The following is a 23,813-nucleotide window of genomic DNA, read 5'->3' on the forward strand; positions in this document are numbered from 1 at the left end:
GAAGAAGGTAACCCGAGGGCAATATAATTAAAATGTTTTTGTGAATTTCCATCTAGCTATTTAGGAGATGTGACAAAAGACAGAATGTATGCATCAAAGTCCTTTATGGCACCTCAGCATACTAACAAACAAAAAGTGAAAACAACAAGCTTTAAAACATTTAACAAATAATTTATTTCCTTGGAAAAACAAAGCAAAAAGGAAAAAATAAGAACTTTTAAGAATCAAATCCAAAAATGATCCAAGAATAAGCCACAAATTAAATTTTAGAAGTCCTAGTAATGAAATGTTGTCATGAATTTGAGTTAAGAGTCCTGATGAAAAATCCACAATGGAAGGCGATGACATACTATAGCCAGTATAGCGCTGTTGTGTCTACAGTTCTTTCTTGTTCTAAAGACAATAGAATTCCAGTGTTTGAATTTCCGAATAAAATGTCAAGAAATGTCTTTGTCCAATAATTCTGTATGAGCACTCAAATATTTCCAGGAAAAAGAATTAATAATTCCAAAAAATAAAATTTGGACTCATCTGGTCACAAAGAAACAGTTTTCAGTGTCCAAGGTAAAAACCCCAACTAATTTCTCTATAGACAAAGGTTTTACAGTCAAGTAAGATGTGAAATTGACACCCATATGAGGGTCACGTGATCACTTTCCTGAACAGCTTAGAAGCTTATTACATGTCTAAGGGGGGCCCCGAGTGACCGAGTGGTCTAAAGCGCTCGCCATTACGGATCACTGCCATCTCACCTCTGTCTGAGTGAGTTCGAGTCTCAGCCTCGGCTAACATTGGTACGTGAGAAAGCCTGCCAGTAGCTTCTCGTGGGTGGGTGATTCTTCCCGGGTTTTCCAGGGTTCTTCCTCCACCAATTATACTGGCTGCCATGTATAGCCCCTCTTGTGCTGAAAAATGGGGTTAAACCCTACACCAACAACGACAACAACATGTCTAAGTCATGTATTCCAGTACAGCCACAATCTCACTCTATGTATCCCACAATAAAAAACAATAAAAAAAGAAGTTGTCTATTTGATTCTCAATCAAGGCCAGGAACTAGGTCAGCTTCTAGATACAAAGTTCTGTGTTTACGACAAAACAGTCAAGTCAAACTAATTTCTGGAAAGTATCAAATTCCAGTAAACAAAATTACATTACTTAACATGTAATGAAATAAAAAATAAAAAGATTTTGGAACTTACAAACTATTAAATTAAATCAAATATAAATTAAATCAAATATACATAACAGCATAAAAGTGTCTAAGTATTGCCAACCAAAGATAAAGTTTGAAAAAAGGGCAGTGAGTATCACAATATCCCAGACTCTCATTAAAGATGTGTGGGGATAATACAGGCACCTGACTCTCATTAAAGATGTGTGGGGATAATACAGGCACCTGACTCTCATTAAAGATGTGTGGGGATAATGCAGGCACCTGACTCTCATTAAAGATGTGTGGGGATAATACAGGCAGGGAAACCATATAAAATTTGGATATAAGCAAGAGAAGATTATACACTGTATCTTTCAAAATAAGTAACACCTTACCTCTTCCATATATGGCTTGACAACATGGTTGCGAAAGAGATTCTCTACATCCTTGATTTTATCAATCAATGCATAAGTTCTCAGGCACTGTCGTAGGACATCAATATTATTTTGCTCTACCCCATCCAGGAAAGACCCCTCCAAGCTATACTGTAGTGTGGTAGTAATATTAGCAATCCTCTGGAAAGAAATACATGATCAATATCACAATCTTTTTAAGTCTATTAAATATATTACCAAGGATTCTCTGATCCAGGTGTGGTTCTTTATAATTTCTCATTTTCAACAGAAATTTAAAATTTAAATGTACAGTGAAACTTCCTTAAACTGGCTCTTTTGTAGAATGGCTTTTTCTGCAGACTGGTCACATATTTTGGTCCCAAAACAACAATTTAACACAAAACAAATCAATGCATACTATCCAATTCTATAAAATAACCAACATTTATCTGGCCAAAAATCTGTTCGATTTAATAGTGTCTGTCTTGACCTTCCAAAAGAATAACTCTTTTTTATTCTGTTTGTCCTCTCAATAAATAATTTCATTTTTGTTAGAGTCTATGAAACCAAGGTGACCTTGTCACTTTCTAAAGGCACAGTTAAAATCTCAATAATCCATGTAAAACCATTACCAGTTAAGAAATCCAATGACAGATATGCTAACCCCTGAGCATGCTTGTGAGGAATTTTTGCATCAATTAATGTAGGCAGCATATTCAGAATGGAAAACATGTTCATTAACAGTCCTGCAGTGTAAGATGATTATGATGTAGGGAGTGCAACCTCTTGCTTCCAGCACAAATAGTGTTGTGAAGCATGTTCTCCGGTCAACTGTCCAAGGAACTAGAGGCCAAATTTTCTAGAATATTTCACACTAAACGTTAGATTATATATGAAGAAATGAAGAGCAGAAATTCACCACTTTCATGCACTCAAGCAGCAATGTCTGGGAAAAGTTTGGTATTGGCACCTTTGATGTGGACTGTTCCTCCAAATCAAGCAGGAAAAAAGTAACAGTCACAATGGGCACTGTACATGCCATCTTTGATAGGGAAAGGGAATTAACATGGTATCCCTCACCACACTTGCTACTGATGACATCCTTAGATGAATATGTCACACGGGAGGCAACATGTGCAAGTTTCTTCCCTTGGTCTACATCCTATAATGATGGGAACGAAAAAAAAGTTCATTTTATGGGATGATTTGAGAGGCAGAGGAGCTTATTTCCTAAATTTAACATGGTCAGTGAATGCATTCAATGGAGAACTTAGGCTTTTACTCTGTTTATAAAAATCTCACCTGCAGAATGCTGCCAAGATTTTATCCAAAGGGGGAAGTGCTCCCTCGTCACCAAAATATGGGGTGAGTAGAAAAAATGGAGGGGAAGGTAGAAATGCCTATAGTTAAATATTTATCTAACACTTCAATATCCTTCTATCTTTCTTCCTGCTCCTCCCTGTTATAGCTTCATTGAAATCAAAATCCTTATAAGTTGTCACCTTAAGTTGTATAAACATTAATCTGTTGATTATTGCTGAGCTTAACCTGTGTATGAATACTGTTCTATGCTGAGACACCCCACCCACCCACTTTTCATAGTCTGCTGTCTGATGGGGCACAAACATAGCTAGGATAGCCACCTTGAACAAGTTGGGAAACTATCTTTATGGTTGTAATTTACAACTTTCCACAGTTCATAGGTATTGCCTCTTTGGCTACTTCTACTCCAAAATAAGATTTTTCACTAAAATAAACTCTGCCAAAATTTCACTTTCTTGAATCAGTACTTTTCTGACTCCTATGCAAGATTTTTTATCTGTTTCATAATGCTGTATTGGAGTTTTAAGTCCAACAATGGCATAGTCTGCTGTTCAGACAGGTATTTTGATCAAATAAATATCTTTACTTCCTAATTTCATGTTTAGAATCTTATTTATTCCATTTATCTTAACCCTGATAGAACTACAAAGTTTGTAACACAAGATCCCGCAGGGCTAAATTGTTTGAGAAAATAGATGAAAATAGCACTCTTCTTTAAAAATGCCTATATTTTAATTAGGCCTGGAATTCTGCATTTTCTACATTTAATTTTGAAATGCCACTGAAAGGAGGATTGACTAGCATACTGTCTACTTTCATCCATCCAGCATGTACTGCTGCAGTGGCCTAAGTAGTTAGAGCATGCACTAAAGATGCAGGAGGTCATGGGTTCGAACCCTTGATAAATCATAACAAAGACTTCCAAAAATGGTACAAGCATCTGCCTCTCTTGTTGCTTAGTGTTAGGACTGGTAGGCTTGGTGTCACAATAATGTGAATGGGTGGGACATGGTGCTACATGTCAGCAGCATGATGCCCTAGAGCAGGGGTCTCGAACACATGGCCCACGGACCGCATGCGGCCTGCAAGGGCATATTGTGCGGCCCGCAAAGCATTTTGGGATTTTCAAAACATTGACTATTCATTTATTTCTTTTTCTCTCGCCGCCTTTTGAACTTTAATGTTAGCGCCATTTTAACCATAAGAAACTTTGACTTACTTATTTATTTGTAGTCTTTCTATTAATTGTCGCCCTTAATGCGGACTTCCGGTTCCGATTTTTTAGTAAAGTGATCGAGTTGATGTTGAATTATAAAGTTGATTTTGCTGCATTTTTATAAACATAAAAGCCCGTATAAATGTCTTTTGTTTCGAAAAAAAAAACAACTTGTGGACGAAAAGAGAGTTTTTCAAGTCAAATGGGAGGATTTATATTTTGTCACTGAGGTCAGCGATAAAATTCAATGTCTCGTTTGTCAACAAACGATAGCTGTTCCAAAGGAGTATAATGTGTGTCGGCACTATGAAACAATGCACCGTGAGAAATATGACGCTTACGCGGGCAAAATTAGAGAGGATAAAGTTATGCAACTTAAATCAGCATTATGCAAACAAAGAAGTTTCTTTACCAATGTTAGTCAGTGCAACGATGATTCAGTAAGAGCAAGTTTCGCTATAAAACTGTAGAGTAAGGATCTCAAACACGCGGCCCGCCAAGCCGTATCCTGTGGCCCGCAAAACGATTGGCGTCACAAGGTGTCATGAGAGATAACATAGGTGGTGCGGCGCTTGGGCCATTGAAAATCCCCTGATGTGGCCCTCAGGGTGGTTTGAGTTTGAGACCCCTGCCCTAGAGCTAGACAACACTGCCACAATGCAGTCATTGTAGTGATATGACTGGAGAATTGTTAAATCTACATAAAAAATCCAATACACACAGATACCATCCAGCATGTACAAGGGATGAAAATTCCTGAAAAGTTAGCTGGCAATTTGGAGGAAGCTTAGGTTCTAAATCAGGATCGAGGGATGAAGTCCTGGCGGGGGATCAACAGGCAAATCTCCCAGAATCTAATGCATTTTGAATACACGTAGCATTCAAAAAATCTATTAGTACCCTGACACCTTTGCCTCAGTAACTAATGAGGCATTCACATCATAAGCACAAAACCTTTCCTGCTATGTCTACTTCTGTTATAAACTCCAACAATTTGAATGACTTCACTTTGTGATTTATTAAGATATCAACATAATGATCCAACCAAGCCCAAGAAAACTTGTTTTTCACATTACTGTCCACTTCCTGAATGCTGGCATCACCTGATGCAATTAGTATTATTAGTTACATACTACATTTTTCCGACAAACACAATATAAATTGATGATTTTGTAACAAAAAACAAAGTGATTCCAATTACTTTAGATTGATATTAAATCTACATCATCATGAAACAACACATTTTTTAAATGCTTCAAGCCATTCATGCAACTAATATGTCTAAAACATCGAATAAAACAAAGTGATTCCAACTAGACTGACTGGTATCAGAAAATCACTACTAGGAACTGCACAACGGATAAAATGGCTAAAACTGTGACCCGGCACAGAACTGTCCAGTAAATTGGTGCTCAATTATTTGACCCTACCACCACCACCCCAATTTTCTCAATGAATTTACACTGATCTTATAAATGAACCAGATGACTATAAAAATCACAGAAATCCATGATTAGTCAGGAAATTCTCATCCTTGATGTATATTGGACTCATATTAACCATCATTTCAAAATCACTCACTGGAAGGGATGAAATGATTCATCGATATATCGATGCATTGATACTTTTGTTGAAACAATACACATATTGATACAAGAGAAAGTGAATTGATAGAAAATGATACTTACTGTATGCATGTTATTTTAGTCTTCAGCAGTCATGAATAATTATTATTAGTTGCTTTGTTATTCTATAAAATTATAATCCATCTGAAACAGTATTTGCATTCACAGGCACTCATGTTTATTAGTAAAAACGAAAAAGACTATTTGAGAATACCCATTCGCTGTCTACAAGTTAACCCAAGATGACATGGTTCGTAATCTGCCCCCCCCCCATTCTAATTATCTTAACCCAGAAGTGTGTTCAGCATACATTCCAAAAGTGTTCCACATTTATAACTAAATACTTTACTCGTCATTTAATAATTACTTTCATGAAAAGTTTCTACTTTGAATTTGTATCTTGACTCTTTCAGTTGATTTGAAAGTGCCACTACCAGTTTGTTGCAAGGTGAAATGTTACATTGAATTCTCATTTGTGGTTATTGCTTGTTCCAGTCCAGGTTAAACAACCACCAATCAGAGATCAATGTAACTTATTCTCAACGTGACAAATAGGAAGTACTGGCAGAGCAACAGTCTTTGCAGGAAAGTCATTAGATATGTCAAGTACTTACACGGATATGCTGTCAGGGTGTATCATTATGCAAATTGTGAAAAATTGGTATGAATTCATGCACTTGGAGAACAGTGAAACGCAAGAACTTCCGCAAATTCAATGAAAGTCCCACATGAAAATGTGCTCTGTGAAGTATACAATTTTTATTTAACCGTTCTTGTCACAACATCTGTTTTTCATATAGCAACTGTTCCACATCTGGGTTCTTCAAGCACAACATGAATGGCTGTGAAACTAAATTTGATTAGCACAACATGCCCAGGAATAAGCATTATGGTGTAGTTTGAAGCCATTCATGAAGAAAGTTTTACAAATGTATGTTTAAAATATGGGCTACCAAGTAAACCCAAAATGTCTGCTTCCTACTGAGGTTCGTTACGATTTCATTTGGCAAATAATCATTGATGATAGTGACGATGACAAATATTTTTAAAGATATGAAGTATATCAGATTAATGGAGCTGGGAAAGTGTTAATGGAGATACCAGTGAGTGATTTTGAGCCCAAAACGGTGTTAAATACAAGTCAGATGTATATGCTGGATGGACAAAAATAGCAGTGTATATGCCCCTTCAGAAAGAAGCACAGAACGATACTGATACAAAGAAAAGGAGCAGAGTATGCTCAGAAATAAACAGATTAATACTTATACAACTGGAGATGACATCTGCCAAAGATGTTGATTTCAGTAGAGCAATAAAAAAATGGAACAGGAAGAGAGACATATACTGAAGTTTCGATAAATATTGACCTATGACCATTTCTCCCCCCCCTCCTGTTTTCTTAGAGAAAGAGGGAGGTCTCCCTTAAAATAAAATGATGTCATTATCTCTCCTTAAATTGTACAAGGGGAACAAATTTGGAATTTCCCTTTTCAATGCAAAGATATTTAACCAGTGAATGAAGGTGCTGACCGAATAAATGAAATTAAATAGAATGAGCTATGGGGCAGATTTCAAACTGCTCAACCTTGTGTAAGTTTAAAAAATTTTTAGAAATAGGACTGGGTGTAGTCAATAGTTTTCATTCTTCACTAACAAATACACGTACCTGTGGCTGCAACAATTTTACGCATCTGGAGAAAGTAAAATGTGATAGATTTTGTTGGTATTCAACCTTATTCCAATACCTGAATTTGGTCTAGATGAGATTTTCTTTGCTGGAGGAAAAAAATTGCATTATTTCTTCTGTATTGAAGATAATATCGTAATGTCTTCCAAGCGTAACCGAGACATGAAACTGGTAATAAGATGTTTTTAAATTCATGTTGTACAAAAGAAAGGAGTTAAATGAAGCCACTATTAAATGGTCTAAAAAGTTGGATTAAATTCACCACAACCAACAGTCTGAAAGTACTGTTATCTTTCATCAATGAGAACTGCATGTAAATATATTACAACTTTACGTCTATCTGTAGTATGCATACTGAAAATAGGACCAGAATGTCAATATGCATGAAAGGGCACCACCTACCTTCAAAAGATGTAAAGACCAAGTTCTTATATGTATCCATATGTATGTGTATCAATATGTATTATATCTCAGGCTGTGTATTGTCAATCATATTGATACACAGCACATGGTGTATCATTTCACCTCTACTCAGTGGTATCTCCATTAGGCTAATACTTTCTCAGCTCCAAGAATCTGATATGCATCATAACTTTAAAAATCACTGTCATCATCACTATCATCAGCCAGAATCTGCTGAACAAGATTATCATATGAAGATGAATCACACTGGAAATCAGTCATTTTGGGTTTTCTAGGTAGCCCATATTTTAAACACACATCTGTAAAACATTCCTGGTGCAAGGATCAAACTATGACTTAAGTTTCTTCCAGGCCATAATGTGCAAATCAAATTTAGCTTAACAGCCTATCATGTCAAGCCAAAAAACAGTTGTCTAACTGAAAAAGACAGATGTCGCAACAAACGTTACGATACCTCTACCAGCAGTGTGACATATGGTGACAAGCACCTCTACCAGCTGTGACATATGGTGTGACATATGGTGGCAAGCACTTTAAGGGATTAAAAGTTAAATAAAAATGTCATACCATGCAGAGTACATTTTTAATGCGTGACATTAAATTAATTTGTGGGAGTTATTGTGCATTATGCTCTCCAAGTGTGTGAATTTGTGCAAATGTGCACAATTTGCATACCCAATCCAACATCTCTGCACTTGCTGACATGAAAATCTCCTACTTTTCTACATCATGAAAATATGAAGAAATACTCACAGGTTTGATGATTTCAACAAGAGGAAGCCCTTTACTTTTGGTAACATAGAACTGAAGCTTGTTGAACTCTGTAGCAACCCTTTCAATCAGCTGCCCATCCAGTTGACTGAAAAGTGTATATGATTCTTATATTGAAATCTTTTGGTGTGTCTCTCTGAATGCACAATTGAGAATTAATTAATTTAATTAATTAATTTGGGCAATAAAAGCTTTCAAAATTAGATGAGGCTTGTGCTGGCATAAGTTAAGTATTGATTTAGAATCTGTGCAAGATATAAATGCATTTTAAAGTATAGCATGTTTATCATGAAAGCTGAACCATTTCAAGTGTGTGTGTAATATCACTGACTCATGAGACGTGTATGTAACAGGATAGACCTAAATAGATGCTTGGATCAAATGACAACACAACACAATGTGATGAAAGATGGAAATTTATGAAAAGAATTAATAAAAATATACATATTCTACAAATACAGCAATTCTTTCATGCTCTAAACATATGTCTCATTCTATTACTTTATCCAAACATTCACAAATAGGAAAACAAAAAAAATGATTCATATATTCAAATGTATGATGGTAAGATTCATATAATCTTACGTAATGAAAGTAAGATTTAGATAATCTCATGTAATGAAAGTGAGATTCAAATATTCTCATGGAATGAAAATAAGATTCAAATAATCTCATGGAATGAAAATGACCCAATTGTGTTCAATTGAAACAACAATCAATTGAAACAATCATATGACTGGGTCAATTGTACAGCCAAATAATTCAAAAATATTTGTGCGTGTGTGTGATTTGGATTTTTAACCTAGCTTTAACAATTTTTCAGTCATATCGCTACGATGTCTGCAGTGTAGCAGTTTATAGTTATGTCTAGCACTGGGGCATTATAATGCAAACATGTAGCATGATGTCCCATCCAGTCATATTATCCTGACACCAGGCTGACCAGTCCTAACACTAACCTCTTAATGCTGAGCACCAAGCGAGGCAGCTGTTAGTACTATTTTGTAAGTCTTTGGTATGACTTGGCCGTGGATCGAACCCACAACCTCCCGCATACGAGGCGGACACTCTAACCACAAGGCCACCAGAGCGGTTCATAAATATTTGTAAAAACTTGCAAATGTGTCCACTGACAAATCACACAGTTCTCCCAAATTCTTGGGTTGGCCCACACTTGTATCAGCCACACTCACCTTCATGGATCCACGATGCACACAAGTTTACAAATTAGGGGTTACGTCTTTGTATTGTTTTGATGGTTACATTATCTTCCATGTCCATACAGACACACAGACACACATGTACAGACATCACACAGTTTTCCTGAATTGGGTTGACCCACTTGTATTGGCCACACACACCCTTCATGGATCCACCATGCACACAGACATACATACAGACATACGTATAGACAACCCTTTGGCTGGAGAACAAAAATGGAGAACGTTCACTCCTTGACAAGATCCAAAAGACCAGTGTCAGTTCGAAAAGAAACTTGACTTAAATCTATGTGAAAGTATTGGTAAGGGTAAAATAATGGTGCATACTGTGCTTTTAGTGTCTTTCACCACAAGCCATCTATGAGGAGATACATGCTAGTTCAGTTGCATACCCAGAAAAACAATTATCCACCCCAGGTAACGTTGTAAGCATGTATGACGAAATGAATCAAATCATTCTAAAGTGAAACCAAGTTATTTCTTGCCTTATTCTGTGACAATGTGGTGCTGAGTGTGATCCAGTAATGTCACATATGTACGTAAGATAATACAGCTTTCCTAATCAACATTCTATACTGATGATACATTAATTGATACTTTTAAAGAATAAACATTTCTTAAATGTAAAGACTAGAAGTGATGTGATTTGGATTTTTAACGTAGCTTTAACAATTTTTCAGTCATATCGCTATGATGTCTGCAGTGTGGCAGTTTATAGTGATGTCTAGCACTGGGGCATCATGCCGTAAACATGTAGCATGGTGTCTCACCCAGTCACATTATCCTGACACCAGGCCAACCAGTCCTAACACTAACCTCTTAATGCTGAATGCCAAGCGAGACAGCTGTTAGTACCATTTTTAGAAGTCTTTGGTATGACTCAGCCAGGGATGGAACCCACGACCTCCCGCATCCAAGGCGGACGCTCTAACCACTAGGCCACCAGAGCGGTTGTAAAGAACAGAACTATATTTTCAGGCATAAAAAGACAGTAGCTAATGATGCACCATATAATGCAGATCTATTATCCTATTTCTGGGTTAAAAAAACATGTATGTTATGTATATATTGACAACCACTCATGTCAATAATTGAAATCCATTTTTCGTTTTGGGGAATTCTGTAATGATGCATTTCACCGTAGCCTTTGATGCAGGCAATAAGGAACTCAAAGATGGTCTATGATATGTCACAAACGGTGGGAAGTGTAATATCTTTTTTTATATGGAAACAATGTCTTAGTTTTAGTTGCTGCATGAATTTTGAAAATATCCAGAATGGTTGAAAAACAAATTTGTTTGAAACCTATAACAAATGTTTACTCTCTTAAGAACTGGTGGAGGGGTATTCTTGTGATGTTATAAAATAGTTCCAGTTTTTCTAACTGTGTTGTTATGGAAAATGCTAGTAGGTGGTATAGAGGTTTATATCATCAAAAAGAATTAGTTACAGCAATGTTTGATTTATAGGTATACAATAAATTTTCATATCATTGATTTCCTGGATTATCTAGTCTCACATGCAAACCATACAGGACATATGATAATATGCCTTTCAAACCTATAGCACAACAATTTAAAAAAATTGTAATCTCGTTAATGCCTGTGCTGCCATCATTATGCTAAAAAAAAGGTGATACCTTTGTCTTTTTGTACCCTAATTATCCACTGTCTGAAACAAGCTGAGGACTGTCTCACTGGTAATAATGAGTTACAGAGCAATTATTATTTTCATTTTACAGGGTATTATATGATTTAAAACATTGACCTGTATCTATAACTACTCAATGCCAATTGCTGATAATCTTGATTTAGTGATACATGTGAACCGACGACTCTGAATCTATAAACATGCTGGATGCTCCTCACTGGTCTTTACTTACCCAGAGGTACCTGTTCCCGATTCAATCCCAGCATCACCATTTGTCTGAATACCTAAAAGTCGCTCAATTTTATCAACAGACTGGGTGATATTAATTAATCTCTGCAGGCAAACCTAAAAAAGATTTTACATAAATAAAGACTGCAGCTACTGATATGATAAAGAAATTATAAAACAGTCAACAAAACTGAGACTATAAAATAAACCTTGAATAGCCTATAGAGATTAAAGTAGTAAATAAATGGTTTCAATGTTCAGCTTTGAAACCCATAAAAAGATTACTATACACCTCTCCCTCATTAGCTTGTGCACAACAAAAACAAAGATTGCACTATAAGTGAGGACACGGTTTACCAAGGGACCTCAACAACATAAAAGTGATTCCATCTCCACCACAAGGAGTGGGTGGAGGTGGACTAAGTTTAATAAATGAATTCTCATTTTATAATCATGTTGAGAATAATTGTCAATTAAGTGCTTTTTCTAACAAAGTTTTCGTTATTCTACATAAATTACAATTATATTCGGGGGCCCATCATTGGAAAGATCATTAACATTATTCCAACTGGTTTCAATAACTTTAATGTGTATTCAAAAATGTTTATTTATTGTATCACTGCTTTTTATTGTTGTTGATTAGTCTGGTTCCCTGTTTGATATGTGATCGTGATTTTCTTAAAGTTCAACAAATAGGACTAACGTTTTGGTATTTTCTGGTTAAAAAATATGGCATTATAAGTGGGTTCATTAGTTATCTGGGAATGAGTTATTGAAGAAGTGGTGTGTAATGAATAATGTTAAAGAAAATAACAGAAAAGATGTCATTACATGAACTGTCAACATTAATGATATTGGAGAAATCTGGCAAAGGCCTAAGCTGTAGAAATTGAGGGCAATGTATCAAATTTCGGTACAATATACATAATCACACACACACACACAACACACACATCTTTCATAGACTACAGAAAGGAAAGTACCTTGCAAAAAACTTTCTTTTGATAAACTATCATGTACTGCATAAAAACCTTACAGGACAGATTACAATACATGAAGAGACATGTGGGTTAAATTTGTGCTGTATTGTGAAATATAAATACCACAGCAGAAATCTAAATTGTATGACATAACATTTTCCAACAAAGAAAAGGGATTTCTTAAAAGCAAGCATCCCCTGCCCTATTGCAGGTTTGTCAAGGAAATCTTCAATTACAATCTATGAAAAACTATGAACAATGCTGATGTTTCATTCAACATTTTACTGTGTATAACATAAAAGAATTAATTCAAGTAGCAGAAAGTTTTTCATTAAAAAAAATAAACAAAACTTAAATAAATACCTTTTTATCCTTGATCTGTTGTCGCTTTTTTAGTTTCTCCTCCGCTACTGCCTTTGCTACCTCCATTGCAGATCTCACTTTCTAAAACAAAAATTTGTTTTACATGTATATAATACACATCCAATTAAGAATTGGGAAGACCCAAATCTACTATTGCATAATGCAATGGCCTGACAGGGTCTACCATTGTAGCTCACAGTGTAGACTCAGATCTACTATCACATAATCAAAGTCTACCACTGTAGCTCACAGGGTAGACATAGAGTCTCTGTCACACAATATACCAGAATATCAATGTCTGCCATGTTAGCTAACAGCATTGACCTGATCTGCCATTACATAATGCACCTGCATATCAAAGTCTGCCATGATAGCTCACAATGAAGACCCAGATTTGCTATAAAATAATAACAATGTACGCCATGGTAGCTCTGAGGGTTGATTGAGTTCTACTATAGCATAATGCACTGGCAAATCAGAGTCTGCCATGTAAGCTCACAGTGTAGACCCAGATCTGCATTCACATAATGCATCAGTATATTAAGGTCTACCATGGTAGCTCCAAAGGGTGGACCTAAATTTACAAGCACATAATTACCAGCATATCACAATCTGCAAAGATAGCTAACAGAGTGGACCCAGACCCACTATCACATAATGCACCAGCATATCAAGCTCATATTATAGACTCAGATCTACAAACACATAATACACTCACATATCAAGATCTATTACAGGAGCTCACTCACAAGCACATGTGTCTCGATCCCAGCATACCACATGGGAGGCAAGCAGCTTCTATTATTAGCCTGGAACATCATAATTTTCACAGACCCTATAAACACGCATGCTAAGTGTACCGTTACCACTAACTTTGTGAACTAAATCAGTCTAAATATTGGAACTTGCGCATATTTTCTTGGAAGGCACCAAATTGGGAGAGATAATGATCCCCCAGGTTGAAGGCTTCCTAGCACAAAGGAAAATAAAACTCTTGCACAGACACAAGATGAGAACAATGTTTTTGACATCAATAGTCATATCTGTTATATTAAGCCTTACCCTCCAAATATAATAATAATTTTCAAGCACAGTGCAGGTATTACCTTAAATATGGTATACACTTATTGGGCATAAAATACTGGTCATGGAATTTATACCAAACTCCAGGGGCTTAGCCCCTGAGTCATAACAGGGGTTCCATTAATTTTCTTTTTTTATTTCCTGGACTCCCTTTCTGTTGTCCCACATCACAAGGCTATAAGTCCCATCAATGCACTTATCTAACAAAAGTCCTTTGAGGGACTGACATTCTTGTGACTTCCAGTGAGCAAATGGAATTTCCAGGATACACATACAATTCTGTCTCTTCTTTTTAACTGGTGAGTATTAAAACCATTACTGCTATCTCTGAGATACTCCAACAAACTGATAACAAAAATGTTTTCTTATGTATGAGTTAGTATGTTCATAAAATATCTGTGTCATTTAAAGGCAACTTGATATCATAATAAGTATTTTAGTGAAAACCCCATTTCACCAGAACTATCCATTCAGGAGTGGTTGCTATAATTAGATTTTCAAGATGGCCACTCAACTGGTCATACTGGATGCAAGATTTGCAACATTTTAATTTAGGACCAACCAGACATCATAAGTAGTCTTGCATGAAAAAACAATGGCATTATAACACATTGTTTCAAGTAGGCCACCATGTCAGTCATATTGTATTGTTAGTTTGGCAACATTTTCATTTAGGACCAATCAGATATAGTAAGATTTTTGGTTATAACTTCTGTAGCTATTGATATCCATTTCTGGGAAAGAATACATTTTCAAGATGGCCATCTTGGCTTCCATACAGCATGTCAGATTGATACTTTGTTCATTTAGGACCAGCTAGGCATCGTAAGAATTCAGCAAAACCCATGTCAATATGGCAATCCATTCAGAAGAAGTAGAAATAACAATATTTTCAAAAAGCCACCACTGCAGCCATATTGGATGTTGGACTGGCACCATTTTCCTTAGGAAATGCTAAACATCATATCTTTCAATGACAATACCATAGCAACCATTCTGGAGGAGTAGTGATAAGATTTTCTAAATGGCTGCCATGTATTTGTGTACTATATAGTATTTGTAAAGTTTGCACCTTGCTGGCACACAGGTCTCACTAGGATTTTAAAAACAGGAGTTCCACCAGCAAAAGTTACAGTCCCCTACCAGAACCATATTGGGCATACCTGAAGTAGCTAAATTTCCAGATGAGTAGAACCAGTGGTTGCCACTGAGTTTAATTTTATAACTTCTTTACACCACTGACATGTAGCTCTTGTTTGTTCATTAGAGTGAGAGTGAATTATGTCAGACCAAGGAATGGTCATATTCCAAGCACTAAGCTAGGCATCACACATAGTATTCCATGTGAAATATATTCCACGTGAAATATTAGTTCTAGCAAGTTTAACACTCTGCTGAATGTCATTACAATCTTCGTCAATTTGCCTGTTAACCCCAAAATGCTTGTCCAAATTTGCAAACAACATTTTGTCTAACTCTCAACATGTCGACTTCGAGGTCACATGCACTTCTTATTCGGTTACACTTGAAAACGAACACAATAATGAAAGCTAAAGTTGTTCATGTGATGTACTCTTGTGTATAACAAGTACATCACTCAGTCAATATGCCTCTGAATTCAGTCTTTGTCAATATCAGTATATTTCCCCACCACTCAGCCACTAGTCTTTGAACTTTCCGCCAAGCTAATGGGTCATGTTCTTCTGATGTACTTTTACAATGACAACATGTACTAATATGGGGGTCTTTTCAGCTACTGAACTCTGTCACTGTAAATATCAGCACTGCTAAAATGATCAAATCAACACATTTTCCCACTCACCAGGTAGTTGAAACAGGACTGGCAAGCCCTTGAATTTGCCATCCAGCAATTGAGTGCATATGGAGGTCTCCTGCATAAGTGATTTTCTGCATCCCAGATAAAAAAATTGCGTCCAAATACAAATGATGAGGCATTTTCGAGACCTCTGTGGCATTATGTGATTTGTACTGTAATCCTGAACATCAAAACTTGTACATTCCTTGACTAATGCAACCAAATTTCCTACATAAAATTGTTTGCCTTAGAAAAAAAAATATTTCATATAGACATCTGCCATTAAAATTATTTCTTTTTTAAAATCCAAAACTTCTTATTCATTCCAGATTAAGTCTGTGTCAAAACTCAACTTTTTACTTTTCTATGCCAATATCCTAATCTCCAGAAGAGCTGTGAAGTACTCATTCCATTCATAGCTTGGTAAAAAAAATATTGGCCTAAACTGAGAACCATAATCTTTTTTTAACCAAGGACACAAGAGAAGTATTTATTTACCAGGACTTCCTCTTTCAGTTGTTCCAGTGGCACTTTTAAACTTCCAATGGCTTTATCCATCCCAACCTGTATGACAAAACAGAATTATAAATTCAAATAAGAAACATATTGATATACCAAAAATGGACTGTGGCCAAATTTTACGATAAAATCATTACAGTCAAAACTATGCATTTCTCAACTACACATGCATATCACTGCATATGGCTGCACAAGCAAAAATGAAAAATATGTGTTGTACACATGAAAAGCAGGTCATTGTCTTCTAAGTTGGAAGCAATTGGTATTGTTTTTATTGAGATGAAAATCCTCAACAGCTGCTATACTTCTATCATAAACCGCGCTTTATGTCTAAAGTTTAACACAAAACTTAACAATCACTGAACCATACAATTTAGCTCACAGTACAAATAGTACAGGGATATGGGTGTTTAACTTATTGAAATGCATCTCAATAACAATGTATCTTAAATGTGGAAAATAATGCTATCTGTAGATACATAACATAATAACAGTAGGGATAAAACATCTTTTTTTTTATCAGTATATTTAGTTGATGATGGTGAAAATAATCATCAATAAAGCTGTGTCTATTACAAGTCCTCACAAACTTTTCAGGACTGTAAAATACAAATGTAAATATCAAGCACACAAATTTACCAGATTGGTGGAAAGATTGACAAAGTCAGCATAATCTTTGTTGATCAACTCAATCATAGCACTACGCAGAATCTTAAGGTACACATTGAGATCATCTCGCAGGTCCTCCAGTGGCACACGCCTGCGACACTCCATTATAAATCGGTCAATATCAAAATTGTCCTGTTCAAAGAAACATAAATGAGATAAAATTACTGTTTTACATATGAAGTTTTACATATATGTATGGTAAGAGTTCAAGAGATGGTCACAGATCTTATTTTGTATAAATATACTGCTGGTCATATAAACTGTATAAATACAAAACTTAACCAAGGGTGGCAGATAGGTGGATAAGGGTAACACTGTATGCCCCTACAACTATTGTTGTGAGGCATAACATTTCATCAAGTTCCTGTCTTTAAAATCCATTAAAACAACAACAACAAAAATACATTTAGCATCAACTTTCTATCATTTTGAGTTACGAATTATTTTAATTCTCAATTTTTCTTGAAGTTTGGCGTACAGCATTAATTTGTAGTTACAAACTTTGCTTTCCATGACTTTGCTGCTCTCAATAATTCAACCAACGGTTTGAAAGGAATGCAGGTTTTAGTGGCACTCTAAAAGCCTCACATTAAAAGCATGCAGTCCAATCATCTGACTCATATATTCAGTACAAAGTACAGTTAACCTGTTATGGGTAACCTGTAACAAACACAATGTATAGTCATTAAAATGTAAAGTTTACCACTGAATAAATATATTTAATTCTGCTGCCAACTATACACATCAGAAGGGCCTTTAGTGGGATGTGCGTAATATGGAATAATCTATGTGGTCATGAATTCATACAAATACAAAACCTATGTAAATTAATACCAAGTTAATAAAGCATAAAATATGGGCTATACTGACCTACTTCTAAAATGAGGGTGAAGTATTCATCAAGATGCACTCCTCAATGACTTTCACAATCACAAAAAGGATAGTATGGACACAACATGAAGAAAAAAAACCTTTGTGATTATGGGCTAAATGCAATAACTTTAAGTCAGTAAACTCTGAAATGCAGGTTTTTGCAGAGGTGTGATACAAGGAAAGATGTATACAGTCATCTAGTTTCAAAGTTAAATGCACAATTGACCCTTGTCAGTATTGTATGAAATATGGGTCACAGCGACCTACTGGTGTGCTGAGGGTGTAGTACAGGTGAATGTGCATCCTATCACCAAGTTTTATAATTCCAAGTGCAACAGGATGCATACAAGATGAAAAAACATATATGATCAAGAGCTAATGCAAAAACTTAACCTAAACCAGTAAAATGTCAAATGTAGGTCAAAGTGACTTTCTTTTGTTGTAAGGATGTGGTACTGAGATGCATACCATCATCAAGTTTGATTATTCTTAAAATAATAAGAAAAGAAAAAACAAATTGGTATGTGTGAAATATGGGTAAACAACGACCTACTATTCTGATGAGATTTGGTGCTCCTCAAGATGCATCTCATCACAACGTTTCACAATTCTGTGTATATCAGTTTGTATATAGGGTGCCAAAAAAATCTATGTGGTCAAGAGTTAAATGTAAAAACTTACCCTAAGCCAGTAAAATGTGAAATGTAGGTCACAGTGACCATCTTCTGCTGCTGTAATGCTTACAATCCTCTAGAGCTTAAGAAGGAGAAAAAACTTAAAATGCAAAATGTAATCATAAATTTGACCAAAGCCATGATAGCATGAAATATAAGTCACATTAATCTATTATTACAAAAAGGGTGTAGCAGGTCTCAGTTATTTTCCATGATTCCTTGAATACAACAATATGCCCACAAAATCCCTGACCTGAATGCAAAACCTTAACCAACAATATACAAATAGAGTACATTTATATACCAACTTAACCTCCTCAGCCCCCCCTCCCCATGGGATTGGTGGGATGAAACCTACTCTAAACTTTTGCCTAGGACCTAGAAAGTTGTTTTAGTTGTTGTTTTTAAAATGGTGGCCAGTAAAACTGGTGGTGGAAGCACACAGGAAAATAAGGGTAAAAACACCACTGGCTTATATATATATATATATATATATATATATATATATATATATATATATATATATATATATATATATAGACACTACTCACCCAGCATACATTGATCAAATGGCAGGCAGGACCAATTGTCAAAAGACATGCAGGTCAGGATAATTTCAAGCAATAGAAATAGTAATATCTAACATATTCTTTAACTTTTTACTTTGAATAATTACAGCTGGACAAGAGAGAGCATTTGCCATCTTTTCTGTATGAGTGTGAAAGACATTCAAGCTTGCATCCTACCTATTGCATCTGGTCTGATATTGTATAATCAGAGGTCATGGAAACGCTTAATCATGTATATTTTTGGATGCAAATGTTTTAGCTGGGATGCAGAAAGTCACTTAGGCAGGAGCTCTCCATAGTAATGCAATAGCTGGGCTTGAAATTCACTGGCTTGCAAGTCCTACTTCAACCACCTGTGAGCAGGGAAATGTGTTGATCAATTGATCATTTTAGCTGTGCTGATAGTTACAATGACAGAATTCAGTGGCTGAAAGACCCCTAGATGTACATGTTGTCATTATAAGACTACATCAACAACAAAAAATGAAACAATAGCTGGGTGGCAAGTTCAAAGTTTGAGACTAGCTGCTGAGTGGTGGGAAAATATGCTGATATTTACAATGACAGAATTCAGTGGCAGAAAGACCCAGTGATGTTCATGCGGTCATTATAAGAGTACATCAAACGAACAACTTTAGCTTTCATTATCTTGTTTATTTCCTAGTGTAGCTGAATAAATAGAAGTTCTAGGCTCCTAGTTGTAAAATCCTAGCGAGACTTCTGGTGACGCCTGGCATAGTGTTCGGAATAAGGCCTTTCCTTGAATTGACAAAATTCAGTCTGATTCTAATGGACAAACAAGAGCTATATGTCAGTGGCATAAAGAATTTGGAAAAATAAGCTCAATCACATCCACTGGTTCTTCTCATCTGGACATTTAGCCACTTCAGGTATGTCAAATATGCTTATGGGAGGGGACTGCCGCTTTTGCTGGTGAGGCTCCTATTTTTACAAAAATAGACGTCTTGGACTTCAAATTGTAAAATCCTGGCAAGACCTCTGATAATAGTTTTGGAGACAAAGTTGTCATAATAATCTACTTTTTTATATTAGTAGCAAGTCACCAAACTTCATGGGAGATAAGTACAATTATCATTTGTAGGTTTTCTACATGGTTTCTTTATAATCCATTACAACTGAAAACCAATTTCCTATTCAAACATTCATGGAATGTATTCAAATAGGAAATGAATATTCATCAATGTATCAAAACTCAAATCCATCCTCTGCTCTGCTCACTTTGATATTTATCAACTGCACCCCCTGCTAAATAAGCTGCATAAACAAATGTGAATTCAATCATTTAAATCTAATTCAGTCACATATCTGAATGTTGAGTAAATTTTATGATTGAAGCTAAAAATCATGAATGTAGGTGTTATTTATTTATGCTCAAACTCGTTCCTACCATATTTGTTCCTTCTGTACACAAATACCGTAAAGAGGGCAGCAACTCAATTATCTATCTAGTTAAATATAAGGATTATCTCATAAATTTTCTTGAAAAGTGATTTGTTCATAACCAAAATAACATAATTATTGGCCAAGTAATTTAATTAACTACAGATACATTGACTACAGGTCTATGGAAATGCGTCTTTTATGCTGATGGACTATCTTTTTGACAAGATTAAAAAATGCCAAAATCAGTCATTGGGTGCCTGCTAAACTATAACAAACTCTTATTCATACTTGTACATTTATAAAGCTCTGATTTCACACCTCTTGATTGGCGTCATCTAATAATATCCAAATACTTTAACAGTGATTGTGCCACATGTATTTCTTCAGTGGTTATATAATGATCCTTTAAGGAATACTGATCCGCATACAATGAAATAAAATGAATGTTCACCATTTATTGTCTGTGTAATCAAATTCTCAAAAATGATACCTAAAGCTGAGATAGTACAGAATGCCTAGATGACTTGTACGACTTGTACTTTAGTACATTATCAAATTGTATCATATGTATGATTAAAAAAATTACATTTTTCTTTCAAGTGGTATATTTAGGTACATTATACCCAGCTGAACATAAACTGTCTTCCTATCAACATTTATTTTTGTATGCTGACAGCCTCCATCATTGATGTCTAGGAATTAGGTGGCAGGGGATACTTTCATAAATTTGCCATCAAATTTCTTAAGGCTATAATGTCACCTTTTCAGATGTTTTTATTTAATAATTAAAGATATGAATAAATTTGTGAATTAGGTCTTTTGGGCTTATTGTTATTGTTGCTTTGGGTTTAACACCATTTACCAGCACAAGACAGGCTATACACAGTGGCCAGTATAACTGGTGGAAGAAGACAATGGGAAAACCCCTGTAAGAATCACTGACCCACAGGAAGCTACCGGTAAGCTTTCTCACATACCCACATTGGCTGAGCCCAACTCAAACTCATGCAGGCAAAGGTGAGATGGAAGTGATTGGGCTTGTGTTGTTTTATAAATTAATGTGAGGCAAGTGTACTGACCATAGTTACTCCACAGTATGTTGCCAGTGGAATTGCAAAACTTGGCTAGAAAGACGACTTAGCCACCTGAATGCAGGTATAAATTTGTGGTAATCCTAATGTAAGACCTCGACACTGATATTTATGTTGGAGGCATCAAGGTCTTACAGCCTAACTAACAGTTCTGTGTAGTGTGTTTTGATGTCGACTAACAACGTTATAAAAGTCAAATTTTCAGGAATATTTCACACAAATGACAACTAAAATAATGATGCTTTTCTACGAAGTAAAGTCACAATGTTTTAGTCAGACTTTACTTACTCTGATGTCTTTTCTCTAATAAATTCAAATTCTCACAAAAAATGGACCTGTTTTCAAGTTTCATTGGCCTACATTTCAGTTGGCTGGAAAGTGATGAATGACGGGAATGCCAAAATCGGGTTAAGTTGAAATATTATTCTTTAACGAAATGAATAAAAATATATTATGCCTATTGAAACTGTAAGCAATGGTTCGTTTTGTTCAAGAAACATATCCCCAACATGAACCTACTTCAACTTACTTTGGCATACCTCGACTACCGTCGCATTGGAACAAACTCAAATGTATGTCAGTGGAATGTGAAAATGCATTCATTTGCTAGTTTCATATTTTCATTCTGCCAGGATAAAGACAGCACAGTAAGTATATTAATTAAACATAAAGTAGTGGAAGAGTGTCGATATATGCTGCCAAGTGTGTGAGTTGTTCCTGAAACTTTGATTATGCATTCCGATGTCAATGACATCAGGACACAATATACAAGGCCGTTATTTGGATAGTAAGACATAGCACTAAAACAAAAACAATATGTGCTATGTCTTACATTTTAGGACTAAAATTTGTGGTTGGAATGCATAAACTTCTTTTGAACTGTAACTAACTTCTCAGGTCAAAGGAAGAATATTCGTATGCTTTGTTTTGTTACAGCAATCCAAAAATATATACCTTTGTGACCTCACTTATGCATTTTATTTTTTATGAATTTTTATATTAGATATGTGTATGTAGCATTACATCTGTATATAAAACTGGACCTTGCACCGATACGACTCCTCATAACCACTACCGCCTTTGCCGCGTACCTTCATGAAATCATCCTTGTCAAAGCAAAGGGACGTCGGTCCGCTAGGAAGCGGCAAGGTGGGAGCGGTCCGCACCGGATCCCCCGTCATCTTGGTGATCTGCACGCAAAATTAACGGACAGTTTAGCTTATACTGATATTTTCGGCGAAAGCATCTCCATTTACTTGTGGCAGGAAGTGAACACTACGACTGACTTTCAATATGAAGAGTGATCCAAGGGAAATAACTGAAGACGAATCTACACAATACGAAGTCAGCTATTTTACCGATGTTATTTATTATTATTATTATATTTGTTTATTATTATTATTTTTACTATTACTGTTTTACGGAGTTGGGATATTCAGTACCATAGAGATAAAGTTTACTGTCTGACTCAAAGGATATTTTTCATCAGCAGCATGAAAAGAAAATTGGGGAATGGGGTGTATTATAATACTTTTTTAAAAAGGATATGTTGTTGTTCGTCCTTCGAGTTAGAAGATGACCATAACATAACTAACTGGTTTGGTTTCTGTGAGTATGATGGTGGCTGATCAGTTCAATTTATGCTATGAACTGTCTGTCTCACACTTGACAGAAGCTGCCACGTGGATTGGCTTGATCAATAGAGGACGAGCTGCAGTTCTCATATTTACGCTTCTCGCGTTCTGCGATTCTACTCCGTTCAAAGCCTGTAGCTCGTGTATGGATGAGACTGCGCCAGGTGAAGCGATACCATGTGTCATCTTCCCAAGATTTGGGCCAAAGCTGAATGTTTCAATGATGACTTATTTTAATCTTTGAAGCGTTTATTCTGACCACCATGAGCTCGCCTTCCCTCCTTTAGATCGCCGTAGAATATCTTCTATAACGAAGAGTACTCATAGGCTTAAAATTTCGTTGCGTCAATGTAATTTTCATTAAAGTTTATGTTCTGATTTTAAATGCTGGGCATGTTTCGTAGTGTCATCTAACGTCTTAGTTTTTGGTTCCGTGATTCCGCC

The 23,813-nt window shown here is 35.8% G+C and overlaps 1 protein-coding gene across 1 annotated transcript in view; it reads right to left on the reverse strand.

Annotated features, from left to right (window-relative positions):
* The window catches only part of LOC149808351 (conserved oligomeric Golgi complex subunit 2-like), a 73,809-nt gene extending 50,782 nt beyond the window's left edge, over window positions 1-23,027 (reverse strand). Inside the window, exons 1-7 of the mRNA XM_089975975.1 lie at window positions 22,827-23,027; window positions 17,095-17,256; window positions 16,435-16,500; window positions 13,038-13,118; window positions 11,699-11,811; window positions 8,579-8,684; window positions 1,552-1,731 (exon numbers count right to left, since the gene is read on the reverse strand). Of these exons, the coding sequence (XP_089832101.1) occupies window positions 1,552-1,731; window positions 8,579-8,684; window positions 11,699-11,811; window positions 13,038-13,118; window positions 16,435-16,500; window positions 17,095-17,256; window positions 22,827-22,916 (798 nt within the window). The 5' untranslated portion in view covers window positions 22,917-23,027. The remainder of the gene's footprint in view (window positions 1-1,551; window positions 1,732-8,578; window positions 8,685-11,698; window positions 11,812-13,037; window positions 13,119-16,434; window positions 16,501-17,094; window positions 17,257-22,826) is intronic.
* Window positions 23,028-23,813: the final 786 nt, after the last annotated feature.

The sequence above is a fragment of the Sinohyriopsis cumingii genome, chromosome 1 (assembly GCF_028554795.1).
Source record: "Sinohyriopsis cumingii isolate HCF-2022 chromosome 1, ASM2855479v2, whole genome shotgun sequence".
NCBI lineage: Eukaryota > Metazoa > Mollusca > Bivalvia > Unionida > Unionidae > Sinohyriopsis > Sinohyriopsis cumingii.